A 16,780-nucleotide genomic window follows, 5' to 3' on the forward strand; every position below is an offset into this window, starting at 1 on the left:
TTCCAGTTATTTCCAGTTAGTTCCAGTTATTTCCAGTTAGTTCCAGTTATTTCCAGTTATTTCCAGTTATTTCCAGTTATTTCCAGTTATTTCCAGTTAGTTCCAGTTATTTCCAGTTAGTTCCAGTTATTTCCAGTTATTTCCAGTTAGTTCCAGTTATTTCCAGTTAGTTCCAGTTATTTCCAGTTAGTTCCAGTTATTTCCAGTTATTTCCAGTTAGTTCCAGTTATTGCCAGTTAGTTCCAGTTATTTCCAGTTATTTCCAGTTATTTCCAGTTAGTTCCAGTTAGTTCCAGTTATTTCCAGTTATTTCCAGTTATTTCCAGTTAGTTCCAGTTATTTCCAGTTATTTCCAGTTAGTTCCAGTTAGTTCCTCGCTCCTTTTGGGTCTGTTCATGCAGCAGCTTCAGTTTAACTTCCTACACCGACAACAGCTTCTTCTTACAATAGTTCTTATTACCAATCTACCAAACTCATCCTGAGACCTCCAGGGTCCCAGCGTCTATGAGCTCCACCAGGCCGGGCGGAGGAGCTCGCAGGCAGCATCTAGAATGTAAACAAAGGTGATTGACACAAGCTGAGCTCAGCTGGATGAGAGACGACTCCACATCACTTCGCTGGAGACGTTAATCTGTACCTGTACATGTGTGATGACAATAAATCTGAATCCTAATTCCCACCGACAGACTGAACTGCACTGCGCAGTGCTCCACTAAGCTTATTTACATTTCAAGCTTAACGATCAGTCTGATTACTCCTTCACCTGTTCTAATAATGTTGTTTATTAGGGTGTTGTGATAATAATAATAATAATAATAATAACTTTGCACTTTTCTGAAACATGGTTCAAAGTGCTTTACATTAAAAACCACAGTAAAGATTTACAATAATAATAATGATGATAATAATGTAGTGATGACTGTGGCGTGAAAACAATGAAAATAATGTTACACTGGGAATTATTTTACAGCCTTTTTTGTTTGATCCGTTGGCAGCCTGTACAGTAAATTGACAGAATATTAGGTGGTGTAATCCTGACTCCACCACCTCACCGGCTGGCTGCAACACATGATCACATTCAGTCTGGAGCTAAAGGGGCTGCTTGTTAGAGCGCAGCCACAGAGAAAAGGAAGAGAGTCATAAATACAACATGTTAAATATCTCAAGCTTACATTTCCAAATGAGGTTTGATTTTGTTTGGCGTTTGTTGTCTGATGCCCGAATTGTCACATTGAACTGGAACTAATGGAACTACCCTGCTTCATCAGAATGGAGACGTTTCCAATCCACCAATTGTCTTTGTCTTCTCCTTCGTGTGCATTTCTTCATTTTCATATTCTTCACCTTCATGATCTTCACCTTCATGTTCTTCACCTTCATGATCTTCATTTTCATATTCTTCACCTTCATGATCTTCACCTTCGTGTTCTTCACCTTCATGATCTTCACCTTCGTGTTCTTCACCTTCATGATCTTCATTTTCATATTCTTCACCTTCATGATCTTCACCTTTGTGTTCTTCACCTTCATGATCTTCACCTTCGTGTTCTTCACCTTCATGATCTTCACCTTCATGATCTTCACCTTCATATTCTTCACCTTCATGATCTTCACCTTCATGATCTTCACCTTCATATTCTTCACCTTCATGATCTTCACCTTCGTGTTCTTCACCTTCATGATCTTCACCTTCATGATCTTCACCTTCATGATCTTCACCTTCGTGTTCTTCATTTTCATATTCTTCACCTTCATGATCTTCACCTTCGTGTTCTTCACCTTCATGATCTTCACCTTCATATTCTTCACCTTCATGATCTTCACCTTCGTGTTCTTCATTTTCATATTCTTCACCTTCATGATCTTCACCTTCGTGTTCTTCACCTTCATGTTCTTCACCTTCATGATCTTCACCTTCGTGTTCTTCACCTTCATGATCTTCACCTTCATGATCTTCACCTTCATGATCTTCACCTTCATGATCTTCACCTTCGTGTTCTTTACCTTTGTGTTCTTCACCTTCATGTTCTTCACCTTCATATTCTTCACCTTTGTGTTCTTCACCTTCATGATCTTCACCTTCATGTTCTTCACCTTCATGTTCTTCACCTTTGTGTTCTTCACCTTCATGTTCTTCACCTTCATATTCTTCACCTTTGTGTTCTTCACCTTCATGATCTTCACCTTCATGTTCTTCACCTTCATGTTCTTCACCTTCATGATCTTCACCTTCATGATCTTCACCTTCATGTTCTTCACCTTCCTGTTCTCCACCTTCATGTTCTTCACCTTCCTGTTCTTCACCTTCATGTTCTTCACCTTTGTGTTCTTCACCTTCATGTTCTTCACCTTCCTGTTCTTCACCTTCATGTTCTTCACCTTCATGTTCTTCACCTTCGTGTTCTTCACCTTCATGTTCTTCACCTTCATATTCTTCACCTTCATGATCTTCACCTTCGTGTTCTTCACCTTCATGTTCTTCACCTTTGTGTTCTTCACCTTCATGATCTTCACCTTCATGATCTTCACCTTCATGATCTTCACCTTCATGTTCTTCACCTTTGTGTTCTTCACCTTCATGTTCTTCACCTTCATGTTCTTCACCTTTGTGTTCTTCACCTTCATGTTCTTCACCTTCCTGTTCTTCACCTTCATGTTCTTCACCTTCATATTCTTCACCTTTGTGTTCTTCACCTTCATGATCTTCACCTTCATGTTCTTCACCTTCATGTTCTTCACCTTCATGATCTTCACCTTCATGTTCTTCACCTTCATGTTCTTCACCTTCATATTCTTCACCTTTGTGTTCTTCACCTTCATGATCTTCACCTTCATGTTCTTCACCTTCATATTCTTCACCTTCATGATCTTCACCTTCATGATCTTCACCTTCATGTTCTTCACCTTCATGATCTTCACCTTCATGATCTTCACCTTCATGATCTTCACCTTCGTGTTCTTCACCTTCATGATCTTCACCTTCGTGTTCTTTACCTTTGTGTTCTTCACCTTCATGTTCTTCACCTTCATATTCTTCACCTTTGTGTTCTTCACCTTCATGATCTTCACCTTCGTGTTCTTCACCTTCATGATCTTCACCTTCATATTCTTCACCTTCATGTTCTTCACCTTCATGTTCTTCACCTTCATATTCTTCACCTTTGTGTTCTTCACCTTCATGATCTTCACCTTTGTGTTCTTCACCTTCATATTCTTCACCTTCATGATCTTCACCTTCATGATCTTCACCTTCATGTTCTTCACCTTCATGTTCTTCACCTTCATGTTCTTCACCTTCATGATCTTCACCTTCATGTTCTTCACCTTCATGATCTTCACCTTCATGATCTTCACCTTCATGTTCTTCACCTTCATGATCTTCACCTTCATGTTCTTCACCTTCATGTTCTTCACCTTCATATTCTTCACCTTTGTGTTCTTCACCTTCATGATCTTCACCTTTGTGTTCTTCACCTTCATGATCTTCACCTTCATGTTCTTCACCTTCATGTTCTTCACCTTCATATTCTTCACCTTTGTGTTCTTCACCTTCATGATCTTCACCTTCATGTTCTTCACCTTCATATTCTTCACCTTCATGATCTTCACCTTCATGATCTTCACCTTCATGTTCTTCACCTTCATGATCTTCACCTTCATGATCTTCACCTTCATGATCTTCACCTTCGTGTTCTTCACCTTCATGATCTTCACCTTCATGTTCTTCACCTTCATATTCTTCACCTTTGTGTTCTTCACCTTCATGATCTTCACCTTTGTGTTCTTCACCTTCATATTCTTCACCTTCATGTTCTTCACCTTCATGATCTTCACCTTCATGTTCTTCACCTTCATGATCTTCACCTTCATGATCTTCACCTTCATGATCTTCACCTTCATGTTCTTCACCTTCATGATCTTCACCTTCATGATCTTCACCTTCATGTTCTTCACCTTCATGATCTTCACCTTCATGATCTTCACCTTCGTGTTCTTCCCTCGTCTCCGGTGTACTAAAGCTCCCCTCCCTTTTGTGCCACTTTGTTCCAGACATCCCAGGGTTCTCTCATGTTCTCCTTGTGTTTTCTGACTTCTGCTCGTGGTTTTTGACCACTCTTTTGGATTGACCATCTCTCGGACACCTCTGCATCCCAGGTGAAGTAATAAAGACTTTGAAAATCTGCTCTATTGTCTGCTTTTGGGTGGTACTATTCCTGTGACACATACTTGAGTATCTGTGGTGAGTGGAACGCTGTGTATCTCTGCTGGGATTGGACCGACGCAGTGGGACAGAACAGTAGAGACATTTTAAAAGCTGGACAGAGGAAGGTTGCATCACTTTTCGCTCTGAAACAGATCAATGACTTTACTCTCCACGTCAGCTGTGTTCGTACCGACGTCACTGAGACTTGTAATAACACAGCCGGAGTGAAGAAGTTTCCCCAACATCTGTGTGCTCCAGCACACTCCACCTGCTCCCAGATTCATGTGTCTCGAGGGTCTTTCAAACCTGTTAAAACATGTGAGGAGCTTCTTTGCAAGGATCAGTTAAAAACTGAAATTATGCTCTTTACTTAACTTTGTTATCTCAGGAATTTGGTGTATAAATTCAGTGATACTTCACAGAAAATTTAATTTGGACTGAAGATTGAGATCTTTCCTGAGCAGTAATGTTCTTTGATTCATATCAACAACTTCAAATCGCCAATCATTTTTTTAGACAACGCCCTGCAAATTACAATATAGCTGCGTATTTCACCATCAGTGAAACTTTGTGAAAGTGTCATATAAAGCATGATTTAATTCATGAGCAAATACAGAGTTCTTAGTATATTATGCAAAGTGTTAAGTGAGAGGAAACAGTGCAGGATGTAATCAGAACACAAGCTATTGTGGGAAATAATTATTGTAAAATAAAGCCTGAAAAGTATTCAAACAGTGGAACCGACATATGATTTAGATTCTTTACTTATATAACAACTTTTTCCTTGCTTATGTGTATGATTTATAAAACAATCACTACATGTACAGTATCTGAAAATGATCCAAAATGCTTAAAGGTTTTCAGGCTTTGTGACAGGAGAGTGGTAATAACCATAAATACTAGAAAATCTTGTGTGTGCCTGCCAGTCACTGCCAGAGAGTACCCTCTCCGTACTGAAAATAGTAAGTTCAAATAGCAAGAGCTCTATCAGAGAGAGAGAAAGAGACAGACAGACAAAAAAGATAATATGCATATGTAATAAAAACAGTAATAGTTCAAAAGTGTCAATAGATATCTGTGACCACTAGTAACAGTAGATTATCAATAAAGTAACTCTGTGTGTGTGTGTGTGTGTGTGTGTGTGTGTGTGTGTGTGTGTGTGTGTGTGTGTGTGTGTGTGTGTGTGTGTGTGTGTGTGTGTGTGTGTGTGTGTGTGTGTGTGTGTGTGTGTGTGTGTGTGTGTGTGTGTGTGTGTGTGTGTGGTTTCATATTTCTGCACACCTCACAGATCAGACTTGAGAAAACCATGAAGTTGTGACCATGAGAAGCATCAAAGGATCTACCTGGTAAAATAAAGCTGAAATTACAATTAAATGAATTAAGATCTGCACACTTGCACCACAGATTTAATAAATGAACATTAAAGCAGCATTAATGTGAACATTTGTTCTGCTGCAGAGTTTAGAGTCACTTTGAAGGCATGTTGAAATGATACAATCACATTTGTTAATGTGGAACTGTCGACATGGTATTATGTCTTTTATTTGGTAGTGAACTTGTTATCTGGCGCCTTAAGAGCAACTGGTGTGGCATGTCCTCCTTCTCCTGACTGGGAGTTCTGCTGTGCTGATGGTGAAGGAGTGAGCAGATGATTTGAACATGAAGGACAAGAGGTTGAGGAGCCGGGGGCAACTGGAGACCACGGAAACTGGCAGAGTAACATGGTGTGTGAACAAGACTGACGAAAGGGACTGGGTGTGTGAGGACACTGACAGAGACAGCCAGTCATTACCTTCAGTCTTGCACCAGTTCACAGGGTCTTTCTTCAGCCATGTCATTCAGGATGGAGATCAGGTCTGTGACAGCTTTGCACTGGGGTCTGAACTTCTAACAGTACTTTTGGTGTGTATACAGTATGTCTGCACTTTGTTAACTGTGTTGGTTCTTTTCCTTGGTTTTTGTGAATTCGTGCTTCTGACTACAGAACGCAGTCGTGTTTTATTCAGGTGTGCTCAGCCCCGTGTTGCTCCCTTTAAATTGTCCATCACATCAATTAGAAGGTTTTATCTGACAGCCATCGATTTGATCCATTTGGTTCATTTTGCTGTGCGAACCTGGTTTCAAACATTTATGAGGCATCAACATATTACATATTACAGGAAACCTATCATTTCTTTTGTTGTTCTGAGCTGTAATGTGTTTACCACCAGGTAAAAACTTTCAGTGTTTGGTGCACGGCTAAACTAACTTTCACAACCACAATACACTTGCAGTAGATCTACTGTGCAGCCCAAGTTTCCATCTTTCAGTACATTTAGACTTAGACTCCACTTTATTTTATTCATTTGATGAATGTTTCCCGGCTCCACTGACAAATTTCAACATAAAAGACCAAAGGTTATTCTGGACGCTGCAATGACTGTGTTTGAGGATGTGCAGCAGCTTTTGCTGTGTTTCTACGTATACTGAAAGTGTTTTGACCCTACCTACGATCATGTGGTTGCAGACGTCGCAGAAGGTGGGCTTCTTGAAGATGTGCTCCATGAAGCAATGTCCTGCTGAGTCTACCTGGAGAGGGTTTCGTGACTGGGAGCGGGAGGTGGGCGGAGGAGCGCAGGGGATGGCTGGAGGCACCGGCGGGATGGGGAGGCTGGTGGTGTGGGGTGGGGCCATCCCGATGCTGCAGAGGTGTCCTGTGCTGCTGCTCACTTCGGACAGCAGCTCCGTCTTGTTTTCGTTGCTTGTTCGGAAGAAGTTGTCTGCGCTCTTACTGCGGATGCTCTTCGTCTTGAAGGACAGGGATCGTTTGAGTCTCTGCAGCTGGAAGGAGTCAAAGAGAGACAGAGCTGTGAGATAGCAGACAAATGAGATAAGAATACTTTCTTCAGTCCTTAACTTCAAGATAATAACCATGTGAGTTTGACCTCTTCAGCCATGTGACTTTCAGAGTCTGATACAAACATTATTACTAACTTGTCTCTGCTGGAAACACTCTGAGGCTCACTACCTGCGATGCAGAGGTGAGGCCGATATATCACGTTAACACTATATCTCACACACTGGCTGCAGATCTGGCTGTTGCATTCGTCAATCTCATTAGGCTTCTCCTCCACAGTAACACTATTCATAACACTGGCACACCGACAGCTTCTCATTTAACCTCCATGTTTACCACTCAAACCCTCCAAACACAATCATGCACTGCTGTTATCTGATTACGTGGAGCTTCTGAGGAAATAGATTATGTATTTTGTGAGTGGAGCAGACCGTCTAATGATGCTGATTAGATAATATCAGACAGAGCAGGTCTACGTCCAAAGCTGGAAACAAGAAAATGAAAACTCAAGTGGGAATTTAGTCGTTCTTTCCTGCATTTGTCACAAAGTACATTACAGAGAGTGAAACCTTACGCCCATAATGCAGGTGAATACCTTCACATGCATAGCTTTTGCTTGTCATTTTGGTATGCAAACTGTTTCTTAAGCCTAGCACTGTACATAAAACAAGATTTGACCCAGTTCAAACCTGATTTTTATTCAAGAAAACCTGTTCCAAACTGCATTAAACCAGATTAAACTTGTTCTGGGACTGGAAAAGCTGGGAAGCTAGGGAGGACTCGGAAAGCTCAGGACTCAGGACTCAGGCCTCAAGCTCGGGACTCAGGACTAGTGGGTGAGAAACCAAGAGAAGGCCGGAGAGACATCGGTCCCTCTCCTCCAGTGAGAGACGGGCTTGTTGGCGAGTCTTCTGGGGGGATTGCCCCCACTGCACGGCTGCTGTGTGGACCCTGTCAGCGACAGGAAGCGTCCTGGACCCCCTTAGAGAAGCAGAGAGGCAGGCCACCGACGTATCAGGTCCCCTCGGAGAGGGAGAAAGGCGGCCGTTGTCGTCCTGGACCCCCTTGGAGAAGCAGAGAGGGGAGCCCGCAGGCAGGAGAGCTGGCAGCCAGAGGCAGGGCCTGGCTCTCATCTTCCTCAACTCTTCCATTAGCTGGCTAAAGGCCTCTTCATACTCCATAAGAACAAGACGAAAGTTCGGGAGTGCGGGGTCCTGCCGAACAAAATAACGTTTCGTTTCGGCTGTGCCAACCGCCCTGGCCAAACTATGTAGGAGCCGCACTGCCAAAACTCCTGCACTGCCGTGTGCTGCGCATGGGTTCCAGTTCCAGTTCTCTCAGGACTATCAGTCATATTTTAATCATATTTAGCTCATAACATCGCTACTGTATGAGCGCCGCAGCTCGTTAAAATGTCGGACTGCAGGCTTTTACATGATGCACCTGAACGCATCACGAACAGCTGTCAGCTCCTGGAGTTAATACCGGACCAACAATTCTCTTTTATTACTGAAAAAGTTCAGAGAAATGTGTTTCTGAAAGCACAGGAGGACAGAAATAAACTGTGCAGTTGAAAAGTTTAAACACCGCATCACAGACGTGTGGCTGCTGCGAGGGGGCGTGGCCTCCCACTTCGGCAGCTTCTTATCGGAGTGTGAACAGTCGTGCTGAAAAAGCTTTTTTTTCGGCAGCTGGCTGACGTCACTGCTGAATTTTCTTCTTATTCTTATGGGTTCAAAAAGGGAGGATGCAGGCGCCTTTATCCTGGCTGCAACCAGGTGCAGAGCACAGGACTGGCCTGAGCCTGGAAGAGAGGAGATGCCGGCTGAGTCCGCTGGGTCCACAGTGGGGTCAGTTTGTTCTGTCACCAAGCATGGGCTGACCCAAAACCAGACTTGCAAGTTCCATAAAAAACTGTTTATTTGCAGGATTGTCCAGGGTAAAAATTAAAAAAGAGAATGAAAACCATAAACTTGAGTTCAGGGAGCACAAGGGTGAAGATGAAGTGAACTGACACAGACAAGAAAAAGAGAGGGATTTAAATCCACAAGGAAGGAGGGTCTCCCCTCCACAGGTGCTGACAAGTCGGAGAAGACGATAGCATAATGGGAAACATGAGGTGAGACACACAGGGGCAGACGCAGACTAAGACCATGTTTACACCTACCCGGATGTTTACAACAAAATGTGGATCAGGATCCTGGAAAAAACACCACCTCACTAATTGTTTCTGCCTATCCCCCTTTAGAAGCAAATGGAGACACAGGTTTTTCTACATCCACACTGTGGCTGAAGTTTCAGGAATCATCGATTGTGGTGACTAGTAGCTGCGCTTATGTGTAAATTAGTGCTGTCAGTCGATGAAACTATTTTACTAATTAATAGCACAATTTTCTGTAATTAATTGCAATTAATCACATAGTTTTTCTACTGAAGACTGAAGCTTGTAATGATATTGATTCAGGGAAAACTAATTTTATAACGTTCCTTTGGCTTTGCATGAAACTGTTTCTCTCCAAGATCAGCAAAATAATAAAAACATTAATTAATTATTAATATCTAACATAAGTCTGGGTTTTGTTACAGTGCAGCTCCACCACTTTGAGGATTTGAATATTCTGGAAACAAAGTTGTAAACTTATTACATGAACAAAGTGGCAATAATATACTGTAATATCCACACACACACACCACACACACACACACACACACACACACACACACACACACACACACACACACACACACACACACACACAGAGAGACAAAGGAACACCCATTGAGAGAGCGAGAGCGAGAGAGAGAGAGAGAGAGAGAGTGAGAGAGAGAGCAAGCGAGAGCGAGAGAGAGAGCGAGAGAGGAGAGAGTGAGAGAGAGAGCAAGCGAGAGCGAGAGAGAGAGAGAGAGCAAGAGAGAGAGAGTGAGAGAGAGAGTGAGAGAGAGCGAGAGAGTGAGAGAGAGAGCAAGCGAGAGCGAGAGAGAGAGAGCGAGAGAGAGAGAGAGCAAGAGAGGAGAGTGATGAGAGAGAGTGTGAAGAGAGCGAGAGAGAGGAGAGAGAGGCAAGAGAGAGAGAGTGAGAGAGAGAGTGAGAGAGAGGCGAGAGAGAGAGCGATGAGAGTGAGAGAGAGAGCAAGCGAGAGCGAGAGAGAGAGCGAGAGAGAGAGAGAGCAAGAGAGAGAGAGTGAGAGAGAGTGAGAGAGAGAGAGAGAGTGAGAGGAGAGAGAGAGAGAGAGGAGAGAGAGGAGAGAGAGAGAGAGTGAGAGAGAGCGAGAGAGAGAGAGAGAGTGAGAGAGAGAGAGAGAGAGAGAGAGAGAGAGAGAGAGAGAGAGAGAGAGAGAGAGAGAGAGAGAGAGAGAGAGAGAGAGAGAGAGAGAGAGAGAGAGAGTGAGAGAGGAGAAGAGAGAGAGAGAGAGAGAGAGAGAGTGAGAGAGAGAGCAAGCACCCAGCGACGCTGCACATAGCTGCTGCTCTGGGAAGGGAGTGAAAAAGAACAAACCTAGAAGTAAACAAAACTGCGCTAATTACGTGAAATTTTTTTAATGAATTAAACGTTTCAAATCAATGAATTAAATTAAGGCATTCTTTTTGACAGCACTAGTGCAAGAACCACAGAGAAATGTGAGTGTTTTGTAAAAAACTCGGAACATGTAAACTTGGCTACAGAGATCTGACAATTAAACCGGATAAAACCTGCTGTAAACTACATTAAATTATACATGAGTTATAACTGGTTGTAAACTGGTTGTAAACCAGTAATAACTACAGAGAATGAGCATATCAGTGTAACCACAATATAAACTGGTGAAGATGAATCAATTCTCTGGGTCAATCTTGGAAAAATCCATTTGAACCCTTTCTCCACCCCACCCCCGCCCCCTCCACACACACACACACACACACACACACACACACACACACACACACACACACACACACACACACACACACACACACACACACACACCGATGTGCAACACCATAGAGGCGGTGGTCAATGTAACAAACACTTTCCGCTACTATATGGTGGTTTCTAAAAGGTTTCTAAAAGAGAGTGTATTCATGCATAGAGGGGCTATAAAGAGTGATGTTGTGTCAAAAAGCAGGGAGGACTGATGGGGCTGCAAAACAAACTGCAAAGCCACATATTGAATGAGATTAGACATCAAATTATTTTGAATGAGTTTCTATTGATGGACAGAGGACACTCTGGGACAAACAAACCCTCAGGACTCATACATGAATGCAGAAACACATAAGCTTGGTACTGATTTGTCTTTAAAAGCAGTAAAAGTTGTAATTGTAAACAACTTTTATCTTCATGTGCATGCAATTCTACGCTCATGATGGACTTAAATCATCAGTACACTGCAGTCTACTTGAGACTGGAGGCTCACCTTCCTCTTCTGATGTTCAGGCCTCACAGTATTCTTAAAGAAGGAATAAAAACACAAATAGAGCTTTACTTCAGGATGTAAACCACTTCAGCCCGTTGGACAACTGAATCTGGTACTCATTGGCTGAGGTGTTTTATATGATATTTATAAAATTGCATTACATTCTATTATATTGCAGAAGTTTTACATTTCAAATCAACCAGGAGTCTCTTAAAGCCGCATGTGAACAGTTAAAGGTCCATGTGCAGAAATCATCTCAGAATGTTCTGAGCTGTGATGAGGAAAATGATCCACAACTGACGGGAAAGTGGATGCCTCCAGGTTAGAGGAGCGGATTTGAGGACGGAAGCTTGCAGGTTTAAATCCTACAGGTGACCACCCTGAGAATGACCCTTAAGCTCCTGGAGTGCAGTAATGTGGCAGCACCTCCACATCCAAGAAATACATGAAGATTTCACTGAATCTGATGTAAATAGTCATTATTATCTAAAGTTCTTACACATCAAACTATATTTCTAAGTTCCAGCTGAAGGTCCATTTATTGTGAGGAAAGATTAAATAGTTGATACAGTGAAATCTGAGTCTCCTGCACACTGCCTTTCACTTCAGCTGACACATGTTGAGTTTCCAAAGTGAAATAACACAATCAAAACACGATTAAATAGCATGAATAAATCCAAATATAGGAAAGTCTCAGTGGATGAAACATCCGAAACAGATCAAACCAGTAGCGAAGCTAGAAAGCTAATACTGCTAAAATGGTTAAAAATGGTTAAAAATGTTAAAATAGCTGACACTAATCAAATAAGCAAAAAATTAAATACAAATTTGTGAAGAGTAAAATTGCTTTAAAAATGGCTCAAAGTTACCCTTTGAGCCATTTTTTAAAGCAATTTTACTCTTCACAAGTAGCTCAAACCAAGACAAACGGCAAAAACATCCACAAATAAATAAATGTCTACTCTTCCAAATTGTAGTTGTAAAACATCATAAATTCCCCATAAGATTAGTTTTTAATGGATTGTAAAAGTGTAGATACTGTAAGAGCTGTGTTATCTTCATTTGAAGAGTTTTGAGAAGGAATAAAGTGTTAAAGAGGGTTAGGATTAGACTTCAGCTGAAACGTTGAGCTGAAACTCTGAGATCAAACAGAGAAACATAAAGCTTCTGCTGATGACTGAGCCAATACTGCCCAGAGAACTCTATTAATCTAGTATATGTGACCCACATGCAGATGGACGGCCTGAGGCAGCTGCCAGTCTCTGCCACACAGGCTCACTTTCTACATTACACTTATTTCAAGCATCACTGTGCTTTCTTTACCACACGGCCAAACTTCTTTCACTGTTAACAATACTTCTCTGTATGCTTAGAAATTGAATGTAAACAAGATGTAGGCGTATAAAGGACCTGTAGAAACGATATCACCTTCATGGCTTTAAAAAGTCCACTGAAAGTGATGTGATGATGTGTTGATGATAATCTCCTTAACGGGAATCAGGATCAGACTGTTTGAAAAGGTCGATCGTGTGTGAGGCATCGAAAGAGTTGAATCGTCTGCGACTGGACAGAGAAGTTGTGTTGATGACTATCAGTCCCACCTTGGTCTCCTGCTGACCTGCGCTCGTCGTCGGGGACTTGGGAGTCTCATCGTGGACCTGTTCGTCCTCTTTGCCCCCACTGTCGTCCTGAATCATGCTGGCTGGCGGGATCATCCTCTAACAAACGGCAGCTTTGAAGAGTCCGTCCGTTTCCAGCTCTGCCTGTTACATCGTGTCCGTCCCTCTGCCTGTCGCTGAGCGGACGATCGGAGGAGACATCCACAATCCAGAGCCGCTGCTGCTGTGAAAGCAAGACAGACAGACGGAGGAAACCCCTGTTTTTTCTGTTCGGGAGTCAAAGGGACTCTGCTTGGTCCGCTGGCGTTTATTGAGTTGTTGTGCGTAAAGCAGCAAGACGTGTCCAAGTCTGCTGCGCGCCGTGCGCCTCCGTGCCAGAGCTCAGGGAGGAGGAGTGGTGGAGGAGGAGGAGGAGGAGGAGGAGGAGGAAATGGAAGAAGAGAACACCACAACACAGCCAAAAACTCCAACAGGACACAGTGAGAAAAACAGCCAGCCGGGAAGATCCGAGCCACCACTTTTTATAGTTGTTATATGTGGAAATAAAAGAGTCTCTTTATTGTCCACTGGAAAACCATAAACCAATTTCTTTCCTATTGTGTTCCTTGTTCAGATCTTACTCTGACTCCGAATATCTTCCTGAATTGAATATTTTTCCTGGGTTCAGAGGTCTACCTTTATCGTTAACAGATAAAAAGAGCCAAATTGACCTTTAAAATACACATTCTTTTAACTTTAACATTGGGTTTATTTATACCAAAACTGTTACAGCCTTTATCAGTGCTTTTAGTAGTTTTAGGTCCATCATTTGATTTGTTTTTGATTTATTTAGTGTTGGTGTGAATCATGGTAGATAAGCCATTTTAATCACTACTAATGTAATGCCGAAATGTTGAAAAATAAGCCCCAAGCTCATTCACTCCTTAATGATTCATTTTCATTTTTCAATGGCCACTCCAGCAAGAAGGACCTGAAAAAACAAGACTGTCCTCCTTTTCACATGCATCAAATGACGACCAGGAGTTCTGTCTAATAAACATTGGTGCCGACCACACCAGGACCCCGGTTAAACCAGCTGTTTCTGGCCTCTCATCCACAGTTTAGGAGCCCGAACACGGGTTTCTTTGAACATGGGTCCCAGAGTGGGTCAATTCTAAAACCCCGGTTCCCGAGTCTCCAAAGACATTACCCCCCCCCCCCCCCCCCCCACCACCACCACCGCGGTCCGCAACATTCAGGGACTAGAAACTCCGGTCGAGCTGCAGAAGCTAGAAGCAGGCTGAGCGGGGCCATAGACCTATAAAACTAGAGTTATATTAGTGGTTTATGTGTTTACATGATGGATTCTACTTCTAAATTTCTATGTGGTCTGTCTTCTTCTGCGTTTTTGGTGAGTCACAGCGCCCCTAAAGGCCTGGCATGTGTACTACATGCCCTGAAGCCTCGCGTTGAGCCATGTTCATAGTGAGGTGTGGACGGTTTGTTGGGAGAAGGACAGGGAGGACAAAGATCGTTTTTTCGTCGTGTGGCAGATATTACAGAATAATTGCAAATTGGGGGGTGGGGGGGGGGGGGGGGGGGGGGGGGGGGGGCAGGAGGTGCTCAGCCCTCCTTAAGGAGACAGGAGCCCCCCTTAAAACATGATTTGTGAAATTTGTTTTGGGGGGGAAATGTTTTTTCCGATGCATTTCCTTTTGTTTTAATTTGTTTTCAGTTTTGTCATGATCATGTGTAATATTAGGTTATTTATCTGTTTTTATTTATTTGTGCATGAGGGTGAATCTTCACTCTTTCACTTTAATAAAGTTGACGGCCTTCATGCAGTTCCTGTCCTCACCATTGAAGTGTGGGGGCGCCAGTCCTAAAAGTTACTTTAAATCATACACCGCTCAATTTCAAACGGTGAAACCTCTTAAATTTTGGATTTCCAAATATAAATAAGCTGGGGGACTCTGAGGAGCAGGAACAGAAGCTGACCCAGGCTTCTTTCTTAAGGTAATGTCCATAAACTGTATTATTAATATTCAGCTCTGTGTTTTATATATGATGGTACTGAGGACTGGATCTCTGGTAGCATGGACCTTTGTTCGTTCTAAATCTGATGGTCATGCGTGTTTGGTGTCAATTATTGTTTTGTTGATGCGTGTTAAAGTATTTCAGACATTGTTTTGTGCATGTTAATGTGTATTTGATTCCTACGGAGCCCCTAAAGGGACATGCAAAAAACATATATATATTTAAAGAAGAAAAAAAATAAAACTTATGCGAGATCTCGCAAAGCAGGAGCATGCAAATTAGTTTTCAAAAACCTTTTGCGAGAGCTCACAAAAGTTCCGCTTCCGGGTCAGAGTTCATCACAATGGAGTCCTCCGCAGACCAGGGTATTCATCCGTTCATCGATTTTTACTTTGAAATTGGGTTAAAATATCAAGATATTAAGGATTTGCTTGCTCGTCAGCACAACTTTCACATTAGTGACAGACAGGTGAAGAGGATACTTTGCTCACCGGGACCCAGCTGTCACAAAGAATACTCAGAGCTTGGGGTCCTGGTTGATTTCAATAGCAACCAACTACAATACTCTGGGTAACTTCATGTACTTCATCAACTTCATCAAATAATAAAAAACCTTTCCACGTCAAAGCTGTTATAAAATATTTTGGGGAGTTGTAAAAACCCTTGGTGGGTCTTTTCAGAAGTCATTTTTATACTACTGTGATAACAATGGTTGTAACTTTTCACAAAGTCTTCCAAGCTAATAACAATAATGAAAATAGTAGTAATAATACAGTATTAATACATTTAAGATGGGTAAAGAGATAAAGTAACGGTTAGCTGATAGTTATTATGTTCAGTCAGTCCCAGACTAACACAAAGATCCAGTCACAAAAACTCTATTCCTGGTTAATGGATCCTGGCAGAATATCGCTGTCTTGAGAGGATAAGAATTCTTAAGTTTTCTTAAGTAAAGTTTCGTGAATTGCTCCACCCAAAGTGCAGCCCTCCCCTCCTCTGACCTCTTCTCCTCTTCATCCCTCCTCCTCCTCGTCCCGTATCGAACCGCATCAAAAACCCCATTTGACTTCAAACATCAGATTTAAGTTGTAAAATAAAACAGTAGCCTTTGAAAATCCTACACCAGAGCCGTCATAAAATTATTACAGGAGCTGTAAAAACCCATTCAATTCTTCAAAGCCCCTGTATAAAACAATCAAAACCTCTGAAAAGCCTACATCAAAACCGCCATAAAACAATTTTAAGAGCCGTAAAAAAACATTAAATTCTTCAAAGACCCCCGTAAAACAATAAAACCCTTTGAAAGGCCATTAGGCCATCATAAAACCATCATAAAACCCTTAATTACACCTTTTATGCCCCCCCCCCCCCTAATCCCCGCCCATTTTGGGTCAGACATCAAACAGGGCCATAAATCAGTTAGTTTGACATATGGCACATCTTCTTATCTATCTGATGTTTGACTACAATGTAATTAGGCTTTATTGCATGTTATGTTCTTTAATTAAAATTCAGATTTTTTTTTATTTATGATCACTAATTTGTTAATTTCACACAGAGGTTCACTTCCAAGAATTAAAAGGTAAGTGCAGACATCTGTGGATTTGACAGTTTACATCACAATATTTCTGGTTTATCTTCAAATTGAAAATATCTTGTGTTTTCTAAAGTCAATGTACTTACATAACTTTGTCAGACAACAATAGATGAA

General features: G+C 42.0%; 1 protein-coding gene across 2 annotated transcripts in view; it reads right to left on the reverse strand.

Moving 5' to 3' along the window:
• Nucleotides 1-13,436, reverse strand: part of stac (SH3 and cysteine rich domain) — a 71,472-nt gene extending 58,036 nt beyond the window's left edge. Inside the window, exons 1-2 of one of the 2 annotated variants that reach the window (XM_080480842.1) lie at nucleotides 13,036-13,436; nucleotides 6,691-7,024 (exon numbers count right to left, since the gene is read on the reverse strand). In XM_080480842.1, coding sequence (XP_080336968.1) covers nucleotides 6,691-7,024; nucleotides 13,036-13,149 — 448 coding nt within the window. In that variant the 5' untranslated portion in view covers nucleotides 13,150-13,436. The remainder of the gene's footprint in view (nucleotides 1-6,690; nucleotides 7,025-13,035) is intronic. The other variant, XM_080480843.1, reaches the window with a different exon arrangement.
• Nucleotides 13,437-16,780: the final 3,344 nt, after the last annotated feature.

Source organism: Lipophrys pholis, assembly GCF_963383615.2.
Source record: "Lipophrys pholis genome assembly, chromosome: 14".
Lineage (NCBI taxonomy): Eukaryota > Metazoa > Chordata > Actinopteri > Blenniiformes > Blenniidae > Lipophrys > Lipophrys pholis.